The sequence below is a fragment of the Leptonychotes weddellii genome, chromosome 5 (genome assembly GCF_054177405.1).
Source record: "Leptonychotes weddellii isolate Sample4059 chromosome 5, ASM5417740v2, whole genome shotgun sequence".
NCBI lineage: Eukaryota > Metazoa > Chordata > Mammalia > Carnivora > Phocidae > Leptonychotes > Leptonychotes weddellii.
The window spans coordinates 15,337,467-15,353,326 of record NC_138373.1 but is presented as its reverse complement, the minus strand read 5'-3'; the positions used below and the strand labels follow the sequence as shown (position 1 = coordinate 15,353,326).

Genomic DNA, 15,860 nt, shown 5'->3' with positions numbered 1-15,860 from the left:
CCGCCCCCTGTCCTGGGCTCCACCAATCACGGCTACTCGCCGCCGGAAGCCCCGGCTGGTGGCTCGCAACTATCCCGCCCTCTAGGGTTCGCCTCAGGGACCTGCAAGAAAGTGTCCCGTGGCGGAGGACGCATGCGCGCAGGTTGGCCACCCAGCCGTGGACGTCGCGGCCCGCGCCCCGCTCGAACGCTGGTGCCGAAGGCACGGGCGGCGGTGGCCGTCGGACGAGATGCTGGGCGCGGCTGGGCACTGCACTCCCCGTACCTTCTGGCTTTCGGGTTTCCAAGCAAAGATTTGCGTAAGTGCAGACTTTTCGCCTCCTTTTCCCCCCTCAACCATGAATTTTGGTACGAATCAAGCAGCGATTCAATAGATTTCCCCCCAAAATTTCCTTGAATTGAATATTCTAAGTGAGCTTCACTTTCTGCAGTTTCTTGCCTCGGGTTGTTTCGCGCCCTGTGGGGTGGGGTGGTCGTTCTTGTGGATTTCAGGACTTGAACTCAGTTTCAGTCAACGGGGTGCTTTACCTTCTGGTCACTTGTGTCACTCCTGTAGGTCTGGACCACGCTGTCTGGATGTAGACAGTTATGGTGCACTCACGTCTTGCTGAGCCCAAATCCGCCATGTGAGGTGCAGATGCCAGGTTACATATGTGCCCTCTTATGTCAAATCTGAGCCCGGGAGACCAGCTCAGATGTTCCTTACTTTGTAACTCAACACATCCGAGTGGGCGTTAAAGGCGTGTTCAGTCTTTTACCTTGTCAACTTCACCCACGGTTCCACCCACCCAATGTCCTGTGGTTCACCGGTCTGTGAAGTAGTTACCTGTCCCTTCTGGAAGCTTAACCAGGGATGAATATCCCATCTTTGAGCTCCTGGTAGGGCCCTGGTTTAGAGATTATGTCCAACCTATTAAAAAACAAAACAAGTGTTACACCAGTGGTTCTCAAATTTTTTGGCCCTGGAATCCTTTTACATTCTTAAAAAGTGAGGCTCCAAGGGTGCCTGGCTGGCCCAGTCGGTAGAGCATGCAACTCTTGATCTCGGGGCTGTAAATTTGAGCCCCATGTTGGGTATAGAGATTACTTAAAAAAATAATTAACAGATCTTAAAAAAAAAAAGTTGAAGCCCCAAAGATCTTTTGTTTATATGGGTTGTGGGTTGTGTCTATTCAATAGTTACTGTATTAGAAATTAAAACAAATTAAAAATATTTATTAATGCACTTCAAAATTGCAGTAACAAATCCATCGAGACAGAAGGTAGATCCGGGCTTGGTGAAGGGTTGGTGAATTGGGACTATGGCTGTTAGGTATGGAGTTTCTTTTTGGGTGATAGAAATGTTCTGGAATTAGTGTGATAGTTGCACTACATAGTGAATATACATAGTGAACTGAAAACCACTGAAGTGGTTTTTTACACTTAAAAATGGTAAATTTTATGTTGTGTGAATTATATCTCCATTTAAAAATCTCAAAAAATTACAATAACAGACCCATTACATATAATATAAATAACATTTTAATTTTAAAAATAACTTTTCCAAAGCAAAAAAATATATATATAGTAAGAAGAGTGGCACTGTTTTACATTTTTATGAATATAATGCCTGGCTTAAGGGAAAATAGCTGTATTCTCCTATTTGCTTCTGCATTCAGGATGTTGTGATATTAATATGTCATATAGCTTCTTGAAAACTCCACCATATACTCAAGAAAGGATGCAAGGGGAAAAGGCAAATGGCATCTTAGTTTTATTATGAAAATAGTTTTGGCCTTGCAGACCCTCCCCCTAAGGTGTCTCAGTAGCCTCCAGAGTTTCCTGGACCACACTTGGGAAACCACGGACTTAAGACGATTGGCAGCTTGGTCTTCCCCACACTTCAGGAAGGGCTCTTCATATTTTCATATTTGTTGCCAGTCCCCAGATATTTGGTAAGATACCTGCCAGAAATGGTTCTGTTGGTGGTTGTAGTTTAGGGATTTGACCTTTGCTGTCTCCTGGGTGACTGCATCAGCTTGTGCAGATTCAGGCTTCTCTATTCTTGGGAATGCTCAAGATGCCTGGCGCTGTGTTTACTTAAAATGGCTCTTTCCCTGCTACCTTCTGCAGTGGGAGCTTGAGGACTCAGTACCAGCCTCTGTGGAGTTCCTGATGATCCACATGAGGAAACAGTCATAGTTCTATATCACCCAGTTAATTTGGTTAATTTGGTGACCTCCTGTAGGGAGGGTCTTGAGGAGGGCTTTTTTTTTGTAAAGTAATTTCTACACCTGACCTGGGCTCGAACTTACAACCCCAAGATCAAGAGTCCCATGTTCTACCAACTGAGCCAGCCAGGTGCCCCTAGCTGGCGGAGGCTGGGTGGGTGGTGGGGGAAGGGAGGAGTGTTCTTTTTGAGAGATTGCCTTTCAACTCCAGGTTGCCATCAGAGGAGTTGTGGGCTCTCTTTGTAGCTTGTGGGCCTTTGGGCCCTTCATTCCAGGCATGTTCCAGAGCACTCCCTACTTGAGGAGACCTCAGGCATGCCCCTGTTCCAGGCCACCTTCTTCATACACATAGCTCAGTTATCCCTATATAGCATTCAACCACTGCACAATGAGGCCAGTTGTTTTCATGTAACAGTAAAGTCTTAGAAATTAGATTTCTAGATGTATGAGCTCAATACATCTTAGAGAGCGTGTGACCCAGAGAAGCTCATTTTACATGTGGGTGACTGAAACCCAGAGAGGTTAAGAGATTTGAATGAGACCATGTAGCTGTGCAAAGGTAGGACTTAGCTTTCCCAAGTCCCTGGGCTGTACTCTGTCAACTCACTATGACATCTAGTAGCTAATAGCTAAGTTCCCTGCATTCCTCAGTAATCATTTTATCTGATTTTGGTCAGCAAACTCCTTCACTGCCTGCTATTGTCCTAACTCCCCACCTCCAGCCCTCCTAGGTTTTCTCAGGTGCAACAGCTAGTTTATATGTCTGGCTGGGCTGTAGTCGAGCATTCAGTCAAAACTAACCTAGGTGTTGCTGTTGAACCCGGGGGCTCTTGACTGGCTCCGTTGGTAGGGCACGCCACTCTTGATCTCAGGGTGGTAAGTTCAAGACCAACCTTCAGAGTAGAGATTACTTTAAAAAAAAAAAAAAGTTGAACACATAGAAACAGTAGAATGTGGTTGCCAAAATCTGGGAAGTATGGGAAATGGGGACATGTTAGTAGAAGGGTACAGACTTTCCACTGTGTCGCATGGTGACTGTAGTTGAAAATACTGTATTGTATGATTGCGATTTGCTAACATAGTAGATCTTAAGCATTCTCACAAAAAAAAATTTTTTTTAAGGGTATCTATTGATAAAATAAGATATGGGAGGTGCCTGGGTAGTTTAGCCAGTTAAGTGTCTGCCTTTGGCTCGGGTCATGATCCCAGGGTTCTGGGATCGAGCCCTGCATTGGGTTCCCTGCTCTGTGGGGAGTCTGCTTCTCCCTCTCCCTCTGCCCTTCCCCCTTGCTTGTATGTTCTTTCTCTCTCTCAAATAAATAAATAAAATCTTTAAAAGTAAATAAATAAATAAGATATGAGGATATAATATACAGCGTAGGGAATATAGTTAATAATATTGTAACAATCTTTTTAAGATTTTATTTATTTATTTATTTGTTTATTTATTTGAGAGAAAGTTCAAGCATGAGCAGGGGGGAGGAACAGAGTCTGCTGAACATGGAGCCCAACGCGGGGCTCGATCTCACAACCCTGAGACCACAGCCTGAGCCGAAACCAGGAGTTGGACACTTAACTGACTGTGCCACCCAGGCGCCCCAACCACTTCATAATGTATTTAAATAGTAAATCACCATGTTGTATACCTGAAACTAATACAATATTGTATGTCAATTATTCTTCAAAAAAAATTTTTTAAGGTAACTGTGAGGTGATGGGTGTGTTAAGTAACTTGATTGTGGGAGTCCTTTCACCAGGTATACATATCAAATCATCACGTCGTACACTTCAAAAATATTAGAATTTTATTTGTCAATTATACTTCAATAAAGCTGGAAAAAATTTTTAAGAAAATTAAGTTACTAAAAGTGTAACATTTGATGATATAATACATTAATTTACAAGGAAGCAAAAGAACAAAACTGGGGTTTCCCTGAGGAAGAAGAAGTTCCACCCATGGACTGCAGCACGCCCTCCTGCCCTCGAGTTTCCAGATGGCCAGCCTGCCCTCCAGATTTTAGACTTGCCTCACCCGCCTCCACAGTTGTGGAGCCAATTCTTTGCAATAAGTCCCTTTATCTATAGGGGTCGCCTGGTTGGCTCAGTCGGTGGAGCATGCGACTCTTGATCTCAGGGTTGTGAGATCAAGCCCTGTGTCAGGCCCCACACTGGGCATAGAGCCTGCTTAATATTCTCTCTTCCTCTTCCTCTGCCCTTCTCCCCCCAAAAAATTAATTAATTTAAAAACAAGGCTAATTTTTCCTTGTACTCCTCATCTTAGAGAGGATCCAACTCTTCCCAGTTGCCGATACTAAACATGGTAGTTCTTCCAGACTTTCCTCCTTCACGCACCTTCATGCGTTCATTTATCAAGTTCTGAGTCCACCCTCCCCCTTGAATCTCTCAAATTCCTCCCTCTCTTCTCTTCCTCACATTGTTGCCTTTGTTCAGATATCCATCATCACTGATCTAGACCTATTCTCTTAACTATTACCCTGCTTCACCTTCAATCCATTTTCCCTACTTATACCAGAAAAAAATGACTTCCTTATAAATCTTTCTCAATCCTTTGGGTGAAATTGTGTCCTTGACACAAACGTAGGCCATGCTTTGGGAGTCAGGTGGATTCTGGGAAACAACAAAGGAAAATGGCCCAGGGACAGCAAGTGAGTTAAGGTCAAGAGCCTTTTGGTGGAGAGGCACTATCTCAAGGGGAGAGAAGGGTGAGAGAGTGGAACATCTGGGGGTTTGGTGATGAGCCACAGCTAGGCCTTAACCCCAGCCTCAGAACACCAGTTTGGGTAAACAGTCTCAGGAGCTATCCTTGAAGAAAAGAGTCGGTACAAGCCCGAATCGTATCTCCTCTTGATAAATTATGAAGAAAAGCCCAAATGGCTTCATGTAGCCCATAAAATAAATAAAGTTTCAATAGTTTAGCATGACATTCATGGTCTCTGCCTGTCCATGAGCTTCATCTTTGCCGAGTTGTACTCTGCATTTTAGCTGTGCTAAACCACTTGTCATTTTCATATGTTCGTATTTCTGCATAACCTGGGGCCTGAGCCCAGTACTGGGCCCCTGTACACATGTGTGCACGTGGACACACACACACACACACACACACACCCCACCCCTTCCTTCACCAAGTCTTCCTTAGCCTGGAGGAAAAGAACCCAACTTTCAGTGGTCTTTGTATTCCGAAGCACCTAGCAGAGAATATTTGATAAATGTATGATTAGCTCAGTTTAGCAATTTTCAAACTTTGTAAGTGAATAAAAATTTTCTTTAAATCAAATCTTTGGGGCGCCTGGGTGGCTCAGTTGTTAAGCATCTGCCTTCGGCTCGGGTCATGGTCCCAGGGTCCTGGGATCGAGCCCCGCATCAGGCTCCCTGCTCAGCGGGAGGCCTGCTTCTCCCTCTCCCACTCCCCCTGCTTGTGTTCCCTCTCTCGCTGTCTCTCTCTCTCTGTCAAATAAATAAATAAATAATCTTAAAATTAAAAAAAAAAAATCAAATCTTTTACAGAAGCCTAATATGTAAACTAGACAATAGCCAGGAATCCCATTACTTCATCCTCTTCTGCTGCTTCTGCCTCTAAGGTACGAGTGCGTCCACCCGGCCCCATGTGAAAGCCGCTAGCTTAAAGCGTGTCCTGAAGTTGACCAGATAGCTCTGTCAGACTCAGCCATACAAAGGAACAAAGTCCTGACACATGCTGCAGCATGGATGAACCTTGCAAATATGGTAAGTGGGAGAAGCCAGACACAAAAGGCCACGTTATTGTATGATTCCCTCTACATGAAATGTCGGGAATAGGCACATCCATAGAGACAGAAAATAGATGGGTGGTTACGAGGGGCTGGAGAAAGGAATGGGGAGTGACCGCTTAATGGGGCTGAGGTTTCTTTCTGAGCTGATGACAGTATCCGGGAATTAGAGAGGGATGATGGTTGCACAATCTGTACTAAAAACCACTGAAATGATACACTTTAAAAGGGTGAATTTTATGTGCTTTATATCTCAAAAAAAAGTAATTACAGTGACATAATTATTCCATTCCATGGAATTGTTTGAGAGAAATAAAGAAATTGTTATAAAAACAAGCTAGGTATTAGTTTACTTCTGTAATGTTAGTATTTCTTTCTAGAATTACATGTAAGGGGGCGCCTGGGTGGCTCAGTTGTTAAGCATCTGTCTTCGGCTCAGGTCATGATCCTGGGGTCCTGGGATCGAGCCCAGCATCAGGCTTCCTGCTCAGCAGGGAGCCTGCTTCTCCCTCTCCCTCTCCCTCTCCCTCTCCCCCTGCTTGTGTTCCCTCTCTCGCTGTGTCTGTCAAATAAATAAAATCTTTAAAAATAATAAAATAAAATTACATGTAGGGACACCAGGGTGGCTCAGGCAGTTAAGCCTCTGCCTTCAGCTCAGGTCATGATCCTGGGGTCCTGGGATCGGGTCCCACATCAGGCTCCTTGCTCGGCGGGGAGTCTGCTTCTCCCTCTGCCTGCCATTCCTCCTGCTTGTGCTCTCTCTCTGACAAATAAATAAAATCTTTAAAAAATAAAAATAAAATTATGTTTACATAATTGTTATCTTTGTCTGACTGGGGAGAAATGTGACTCCGGCACTCCCCATGATGTGAATCAATCTTTTGGGAGCAATGAGTGACTTCCCCCACCCCCAACCATCACCACCAAAAGACAAAACAAAAAACCATCACAATCTTAGGACTGGCAACTAGAGTCTTAAGAATTCTCTCCAAAGCAACTTTATATTCTTGATGTATCTCTGCAGCCACTCTGTTGCCTCTGGAACACTAAGCAACCCCCTAAGTTCATGGAAACCCACGATGGAAATCTACCCCTCTTGTAATGCCCTTGTTTGAGGATGGTATTGGCAGAGGAGAAGCTGTTGAGGAGGTGGTGGCTTCCTAGGGAAAGAAGCCCAATTCTGAGCGAGCTAAACTAAGCAAGGACACCAGTGCTTCTGGGCAAAGGAGGCGGGGAGGGAGGGAAACTAGGCTGGAGTCACAGGCAAGGTCCTTGACACAAACGTAGGCCATGCTTTGGGAGTCAGGTGGATTCTGGGAAACAACAAAGGAAAATGGCCCAGGGACAGCAAGTGAGTTAAGGTCAAGAGCCTTTTGGTGGAGAGGCACTATCTCAAGGGGAGAGAAGGGTGAGAGAGTGGAACATCTGGGGGTTTGGCGATGAGCCACAGCTAGGCCTTAACCCAGCCTCAGAACACCAGTTTGGGTAAACAGTCTCAGGAGCTATCCTTGAAGAAAAGAGTCGGTACAAGCCCGAATCGTATCTCCTCTTGATAAATTATGAAGAAAAGCCCAAGACTTTTGCACCTCTCTCTCTCTCCCTCCCACTCTTCCCCAGAATGACGTCCGTCCGACAGATAAGCAGAAACGAGCTTCGCACGTCCAGAAGCAGAGCCAGGAGGCAGATCCCAGCGGCACACCCCCACAGACACAAGTGGTAGCTATGTCCTTTTAGCTTTTTTATTGAGCCATGTGGATGAGGTTCATGGTAAAGAGGTTCTCACACCCCCTTGCGGTGCCCAGCCTGGGACGGAGCTGAGGCTCAGCAACTGCCACAGTCACTGGGGTAGACGTCCCAGTGCAGGCCGATGGCGTTGATGAGGGAGCCAGCGCGACCACTGAAGAATCGAAGCACAGTGTGGGGGTACAAGGGGACAGCATTGAAACTCGTGCCTTTGTTTTTCCCAAAAGGCAGGTAGCGGCCCTTGTCAGTCACGAAGACCAGCTGCCTCACGTAGTACTTGTACTTGCCGGACACCTGGATCACTGACTCCCCAGGGTGCAGGATGATCTCCTCCAGGTCTCCCTGGGTGCCGCCCACGTAGTCGCTCCACACCTTGCCATAACGGACCTGGAGCCTAGAGGCTGGGCAGGGAGGGAAGGAAGACCGATGCTGAGTGGGGTGATCCGAATTCAGGACCCCTTGGTCTACCTGCCGAGACCTGCAAACTGGTGACGGGTGACAGGCCTCCTGCCAGTCCCACAGTGTGTGAGGGATGAGTGAGCCCTTGAGATCATACAGGGAACTTCAACTCATTTTGCCGACAAACACATAGGCTCAGAAAGGAAAAGTCACTTAGCCAGAGTCACCCAGACCAGACCAGTGCTGGAGCTTGATTTTGAAATCTAGATTCCTTGGGGCGCCTGGGTGGCTCAGTCGGTTAAGCGGCTGCCTTCGGCTCAGGTCATGATGGGATCGAGTCCCGCATCGGGCTCCCTGCTCGGCGGGGAGCCTGCTTCTCCCTCTCCCTCTGCCTGCCTCTCTGCCTACTTGTGCTCTCTATCTCTCTGTCAAATAAATAAATAAAATCTTCAAAAAAAGAAATCTAGATTCCTGCTGTGCCGCCCACCCCCCCCCACACACACACACCCCACCCCATGTGAAAGGAGCAGAGGGATCTTTCTGGAAGGTTCTTATGAGGGCAGAGACTTTGTTGTCCCAGGATATAGTCCAGGATCGGAAGGATACACATTTTTAGAAGACGCATCAGCAAAGATGGAGGATGCCAGAGGGGCCTTAGACCTTGGATGGGGCCAAACCAGCCACCTTCCAGGCGCCTGAACAGCTATGGTATAGGATTTGCCCGAGGTTGCGTGTGCTTGGGCCTGTAGCAGCACTGGACTCAGATCTCGGTCTTCTAACCACTCTCACATATTATCATTGCGACTTGCTGACTGGAACAGACGTAACCCAAAGTGACTGAGAACTTTCCAGTTTAGCAAGATCAGAGGGGATCCCCAAACCCAGAGAAACACAAGGAATCTTACCCTACGATGTAGTAGCTGTTGACCCGGATACGGATGGCGGTGATGGGACCTTCCAGCTGGTAACCAGAATGGGAGAATCGCTGCCCTCCGCCGCCTCCATACTCTCCATTGTAGGAGGAGGACCTAGCCTGAACTGGAGGGGACAGTAGGAGTTGGAGGGGGAAATCTCAAGAGCTCAGTTTCTCCCCACCATCCCTATACCTCCCACGACTCAGTGCCCACCACTCCAAGCCAGCTTGGCCACCAGCAGTGAAGGAGGCTGCCTTCCCATGATGCTAGTGCTGGGCTCCTGGCTTCTCACTTACCGGCACTGGCCGAGGCTGATGCACAGAGAAGGGCAAGAAGAGCAATGGTCAACATCCTGGCGCTGAAGTGGAAAGAAAGGAGAAAGTCAAGGGTTAGCCTTTTTCCTCTGGACTTCATTTAGCCAGGCATCCCTGACCTCAGTTGAGACTCAGCCTTCTTTGTCCTTCAACTGAGACCTAACTGACCCAGTCTTGGGTTTAGAAAGGATTTTCCCTAGTCTCTGGTCCTGCTCCTAGAAGTCTATCTTCTGTGTCCTTAACCCCTCTGTCCTCCCTGGTCTGGAGGTAGCCAACTCCCTTCTTCCATCCCAGATCAGAAGATCGATCCTAACCCTCTATCTGGACCAAGCTGTGTTAAGTCCTGTTCCCTCCTGGCACAAAGCAGGAAAAGAGTTTGCAAAGAAGTGGAGACCATCTCCAAATCATAGAGATGGTTGAGTTTCCCAAACCAGGAGTCTGAGCAAAACCTAACTGAAATCTGCCTGTGATGGACTGGCCTGGCTTGGGGGACATCTGGGGCAGAGTTCAAATTCTTAGCTTCCCGCTGGTCTCTGATCAGAAGGAAAGGAGCATTTTAGAGCTGCGTCTCTGTGTCACCGGGGGAGTGGAGGTGATGATAGACGAGACCACCAGCATCAGAGTAGTTCAGGCGGAGGTGGATAGACTGAGAGATTGCAGAAGGAGTTTGGACCAGCTCAAGATAGTAGATACCAGATGTCTGCTCTATGTGTCATTCTTTCTCCACTAACACAAATTCTGCCACATCGATGCCCCCGAGCATCCCAGGCATCCCCATTCCTTCCACCGAGACCCAGATATCTTTGCACCTTACTCAGATGCAGATGCCCCAGTTAGCTGACACACAGGTCTCCCCTGCTGCTCAATCCAGGCAGTTTCCTGTCCAGCTCAGCTTGAATTCCCCCTAACTCAAACCCAGCCATCCCTGTCACCCATTAGCTCAGGCCTCTGTCACCCCTCACCTGGCAGTTTCAAGTGCAAAGTAACCCCCCTGAAACTTTCAGATCTTTTATACCAGGTCCAAGCCCTCCCCCTGCTCTTTATCGTGTGAACCTCACTTTCTGAGCAAATATGATCAATCTCTTAGGATCGGTTGTTAGGCAGGGTCTGGAACTTCTTATCCTGCCTCTCCCCGCAAAGGTTACAGGTCATAGGGTGGGGTCCACTTGGGGCCAAGGCCCAGATCTCATGACAGGCAGAATAAACTTGAGAAAAGCTCACCAACTGAGGGGCCAGAAGCTTTGGGTGGGCGAAGTTGCTACTCACTTCTGGGTGTGGTCTAAGGTTCTCCCTCCCCTCCTTGGGTGTTCTGCAGGTGCTCCTCCCTGCAATCTGTCAACTTTCAGGATAAACACCGTCCTCTCAGGGCATTTGAAATATAGATTCTCCTGGAAAGGGATTACACTCCCAATGCCCTAGACTTAGGAGTGTCTACTATTTTCCAGACAATTTTTTCTGTCTGTCTTCCCTGTTACTTTGTATGGAAAAAAAGTCCAAACATATAGAAAAATTGAAAGAATTATACAGTGAACACCCATATACCCCCATGTCAATTCTACCATGGTTAATATTTTGCTGTGCTTGTTTCCTCCCTCCCCCCCCCCACCGTCTATCCATCCCCAACCTGCCAGACTGTTCACAAACCTTTTCGGAGAAGGGTAACATGGTGTTGCAGGTGGACACTGAACCCCTGTAGATCCCCCTCCTGGGAACAGAGGTCCAGAGGGCAAGTGGAAAGCTAAGGAAGTAAAAGTAGACAGGTCCGCCTTTGGAGGCAGTTCTGGGCTCGGGGCCTTAGGACTTCCGGGAGTGACGGCCGAATCTTCTGGGGGCTACAGCCCACACTGGACAGTTGCTCTTTCCCATAGGTCTGAAACCTCCCCAGGATTGATGTAATAGACTTCTTCTCTTTGGAGGCCCTTCCCTTCCACCTAGTCCCTAGGACAGACTCCTGAGTCCTACTTCCTGACCCCTCTAAGACTGGCTCTTTGACCCTCTGAGTCAGCAGATCCTCCCAAGCAGAGGGAAGGATGGAGCCCAGGGAGGGGCTGGAGTCATTAGCCTCAGTTCTTAATGACTAGTAGCTGGACACACAGAGCACCCACCCATCACAGGCTCACCATCTAGGACTGAGGACTCCTCCCAAGAACACAAGGGAGCCACACCCTAAGGAGCCGGCAATAGGACAGGGCTCTTCACCGGAGGTTCCAGAACAAGGAGGGCAGCCAAGGACACGTTGTCTGACGGCTCTTCTCCAAGTTCAAAACAAGCCTGTCCTGCTGACATAACTTCTTCATTCCAGATATTTTGTTCTGTCTCTTGTCCTCTCTGGCTTTCCTTTCTTTCCCGATTCTCTGTCTTGATCTTTTCCCCTCATCTCCTGTTCTGAGGATTTTTCTTTATATTCCCTCTCTCTGTGCCTTTTTCCTTCTGCCTCTTTGTCTCTCCTCCTCCCCCAAACTCTCTCTTTCCTGTCTCCTCTCTCACTATTGTTTGTCTCTCTCCTCTTCCTTATTAGTATATCCCACAGGATGGAACCAAACACCAGATATCAAAGATGGCAGCTCTGAGAGTTCTGAGGTGAACACCTTGGGAGAACGCCCTCGTCTTCCCATGCATGACACATCTGGGACCCTCCGAACAGAGGCCCCCACACTTGTCATAGGTTCACTCTGAGGCACTGACTCAGAGAGCCAGAGTCTCCCCCATGCCTGCAGACTGGCCCCTGGGTTCCCCACAGCAGGCCCTCCAGCCCCTCTCCGGAGGGTAATAGAGGCCTTTCTTCCAGTGCAAGGGGTCTCAGGGTTCATCCTCGGTCGGTCCCAGAGACCAGATAGGCCATGGTGCGGCTAATGTGGGGACGTCCAGGGTTTGCTCTGATGAGGCGCCTGAAGAGCCAGGAGGAAAATGGTGGAGGCAGGATACCCGGCCCACCTCTGCTTCCACTTCATTAGCTCCTGTTTGAACTTCTCACATTTTACCCATGTGTCTGCTGGGGGCCTACCTGCCTTAGTCCTACAGGCAGTGGGGGTCACCCCCTAGGGTCCCACAGGCAGTGGGGGTCACCCCCCTAGGGTCCGACAGGCAGTGGGGGTCACCCCCTAGGGTCCCACAGGCAGTGAAAGACCAAAGCCTCCCCAGGCTTTCCGCTGTTGCAGGCAGCTTAGGTTCCCTCCCTGTCTTCTCTGCTCTCTTGGCAAAGCAACTTACTCAACACATTTATGGAGCATCTGTGTGTTGGCCCCACGCTCTAGATGCTGGAGAGACAGCCACGGAGGAGAGTCCCGTGTACCCCCAGGAGCTTTCGCTCCAGGCTCCAGGGGGGCCGTCAGACAATCGAACAACTGTTGGCACATGACAGGCCCTGAGGAAATAAAGCAGAGTGAGCCTCGAGCAGGGCTGGGGAAGGCGCTGCTCTGCCCGGGAGGCCGCCCTGCTCCGTAACGTTCCCGAAGACCTGACTGAACGATGGAGAGAAGACAGGTGTTTGGGTGAAGACTGGGCCTGGCGAAGGCACGAGTACCAAAGCCCTGAGCAGGGGTGTGCGGGGCGGTGTGCGGGCAGAGTAGAAACGGGGGGGGGGGAGCCTGTGGTAAGTGTGGAAGCCAGGGGGAGGGGAGGTCAGGGGGCAGACGGTGCAGGGCCTGGGAGGCCGTGGTCAGGAGTTTGGATTCCTCCTGATGGCGAGGGGAGCCATGGAGGGGTTTTGCCTTTTAAAAAGTGGCGAATGGAGGGGCGCCTGGGTGGCTCAGTCGGCTGAGGTGGGACTCGTGGTTTCGCCCAGGTCGTGATCTCCGGCTGCGGGATCGAGCCCGCGTCGGGCTCCCGCGGACTCCGCTTCTCCCTCTCCCTCCCCCTCTGTCCTTCGCTCGATCGCTCTCTCAAAAAAATAAATAAAATATATTTTTTAAAGATTTTATTTATTTGAGAGAGAGAGAGAGAGCGCACGAGGAGGGGGAGCAGCGGGGCTCGATCCTAGGACTCTGGGATCATGACCTGAGCCGAAGGCAGACGCTTAACCTACTGAGCTACTACCCAGGCGCCCCAGTAAAAAAAAAAAAAATTAAATAAAAAAGTAAAAGTGGAGAATGGAGCTCGGTGGGGGTGGGGGGTGGTCAGAGTGCAGCGCGAGCTCTCACCACCACCACCCCCCCGCCACACCCGGCCCCCCGGGGCTCCGCTCCTCCCCTGCTCGGCGCCCGGAGAACTACCTCCTCTCCCAGACAAAGCAGCTTAAGTGCTGGTGCAAATTCAGACCCCGGGGCTGGGGGTGGGGTGGGGGGGTGAGAATCTAACCCCCTCGCTCCGATCACGGATTTTCCAAAAGATGTTTCCAGACAATGGCAGATCTGTTTCCTGTTCAGAAAAGAAATTCTCTCTCTCCTCGTGTGTGCCTTGGGTCTCCCAGCTGGCTTCATTTGAACAAAGGGTTTTAATACAAAAGCAAAATGAACATTTCTGTTCATCCTTCACTGTTCCAGGGAGGAAACTGAAGTCTCGCGAGAGAAGTGACCCCACTAAAGTGGCAGAGAGGGTCCCTCCACTCCTTACCCTCCTGTCCCCAGTGCCCGAAATGCCTGCCCCCGCAGGGGCCCGCGGTTTACTCTTGCCACTCCTGTTGCCTAAAATGTTCTCTGCCTTCTGCTCTCCTAGTATCTTCTACCCTCAAGACAGTCAGCCATACCATCCCCCGCCGCCCCGTACCCCTCACCGAGCCTTCTATCACAGGTGTCCCCTCCCCAGCCCCTCCACTACAAACAGAATTCCTTTCTCTGGCCTCCAGCTGTGCTTCCTACAGCGCCAGCCCGGCTCCGATTACCCTGCGCTGTTATTTAACTGTTTACACAGAAGCCTCCGCTACTAAACCTGGAGCCCATTCCAAGGTTCCTGCTCCCCACCTGGCACAGAGCAGGCGCCCCAGAAATGACGCTCAGATGCCCTGGCTACGGAGAGAATTCTATTAAATGCTCCTCCTTTGTCTTTTCATGCCTGTGTCTCTTCTGGCAGGCTCGTGTTTGGGTTCTCTTGTTTCTTATTTCTGAATCTTCTGGCGAAATTCTGTATTCGGTAGAATACTGGACATAAAGATAGAATTTCAGGTTGAGGTCCTCCATCCAACACTCAGTAGCTGGGTGAATGTAAAGAAGTCACTTTATTTTTTGGAGCCTAGATTTCTGCATTTGTAAAATGAGGGGGTGGGTAAAAAGGGTCTCGAGATCAACCCAAATCCTCAAGGACAATGTTTTTCAAACTGTAGGTCTTAACTCACCAGTGGACCACAAAATCAGTTTAACAGCTTCAAGACCACAAGTCTAAATACTGTTTCCTCAACTATTGTTTCAGTTAAATACTCTATACTGTGTGTACTGGCTCATAATACAAAATGTTCTTTCCTATTGTGAATTGCTGTTTCTGAAAAAAATAAACTTTACCTTTCTCAAAGGGTAAGATTCTTTGTATACCAACACAATTCAAAACTGCCAGGCTAGAAGTGGGTTGGGACACCTCTAGGGCAGTAACCAGAGCAGCTCCAGAAACCCACTCAGGTGGAGAAGTAAATGTTAGTAATTTTTTTTTTTTGACATGTAATTGACATGTAACATTATCAGTTTCAGGTATACAACATAATGACTGGACAAAATGAGTTAATCACTTTTTGAATTTGGAAACCTATAGTGATGGACCAGGAATTCGTGGACAGAATGTTGTATTAGAGACAAGTCTTAAAGCTTGGCTCCTGCCCTTACTCATTCCATGACCTTTGGAGCTTCAGTTTGTTCATCTGCTATAGGAGATGAGACCAACCAATTGTCACAAGCCCCGGGCACGGATCTGGCACACATAAGTACAGAATAAACATTTATTTTTTTTCTCTCTTTAATTCTCACAAAACATGGCCTTTTTTTTTTAAGAGTTTATTTATTTATTTGTCAGAGAGAGAGAGAGAACAAGCAGGGGGAAACCGGCTCCCCGCTGAGCAAGGAGCCCAACTTGGGGCTCGATTCAGGTACTCCGTTATCATGACCTGAGCAGAAGGCAGACACTTAACCACCTGAGCCACCCAGGTGTCCCATGGCCTTTCTTTTTATATCTCTTTCAGATAAAATTGATGAGGGCAAGCCTTGTCTTTCTTACCTGTAGTTAGCTTTATTTTATGGTATAACTTAGTTCAGAGCCTGGAGATCTTTATCAAATGCATCATAAGACTTGAAGAAAGAAAATTTTTTTAAGTTTATTTTTTTAGTCATCTCTACATCCTACACGGGGCTTGAACTCAGGATCCTGAGATCAAGAGTCACATGCTCTTCCAACTGAGACAGGCAGGTGCCCCTCAAAGATAGAATTTTCTGTAAGCTGACTTGAACAACTCAAGTTAAAGTCACTTGGGAATCTGTTTTTAATTTCCTTGTATTGAGCTATGATTACATGGTAATTCTTTTTTTAATCTGTGTGTATGCGTTTTTTTGTTGTTGTTTGGTGTTTTTTTGTTTTGTTTTTTTAAGATTTCATTTAT

At 48.2% G+C, this 15,860-nt stretch overlaps 1 protein-coding gene and 1 long non-coding RNA gene across 4 annotated transcripts; one reads left to right on the top strand and one right to left on the bottom strand.

The window, feature by feature from the left end:
• Positions 1-122: 122 nt before the first annotated feature.
• Positions 123-12,915, top strand: LOC145715827 (uncharacterized). Its single transcript, XR_004077200.2, has 5 exons — positions 123-298; positions 5,809-5,953; positions 7,594-7,692; positions 7,947-12,398; positions 12,431-12,915. It is a non-coding gene; the product is annotated as an uncharacterized LOC145715827 (long non-coding RNA).
• ZG16 (zymogen granule protein 16) lies at positions 7,702-11,607 on the bottom strand. 3 transcript variants are annotated; one of them, XM_081819743.1, is made up of 4 exons: positions 11,467-11,607; positions 10,991-11,084; positions 9,024-9,156; positions 7,702-8,113 (listed from the first exon to the last, which is right to left on the bottom strand). In XM_081819743.1, exons 1-4 carry the CDS (start codon positions 11,467-11,469, stop codon positions 7,798-7,800), a joined length of 546 nt encoding a protein of 181 aa, XP_081675869.1. In that variant the 5' UTR covers positions 11,470-11,607; the 3' UTR covers positions 7,702-7,797. The 3 variants fall into 3 exon arrangements, with proteins under 3 accessions (XP_081675869.1, XP_081675870.1, XP_030889064.2); XM_081819744.1 differs by lacking the exon at positions 11,467-11,607 and adding an exon at positions 9,329-9,390 and having other exon boundaries at positions 10,991-11,078; XM_031033204.2 differs by lacking the exons at positions 10,991-11,084; positions 11,467-11,607 and adding an exon at positions 9,329-9,446.
• Positions 12,916-15,860: the final 2,945 nt, after the last annotated feature.

Coding starts and splice junctions, on each gene's coding strand:
- ZG16 (XM_031033204.2), bottom strand. CDS start 9,446: ATGAAGTCCAGAGGAAAAAGGCTAACCCTTGACTTTCTCCTTTCTTTC. Junction 9,157..9,328: donor ATCAGCCTCGGCCAGTGCCG/GTAAGTGAGAAG, acceptor TGTCCCCTCCAG/TTCAGGCTAGGTCCTCCTCC. Junction 8,114..9,023: donor AACAGCTACTACATCGTAGG/GTAAGATTCCTT, acceptor CCCAGCCTCTAG/GCTCCAGGTCCGTTATGGCA.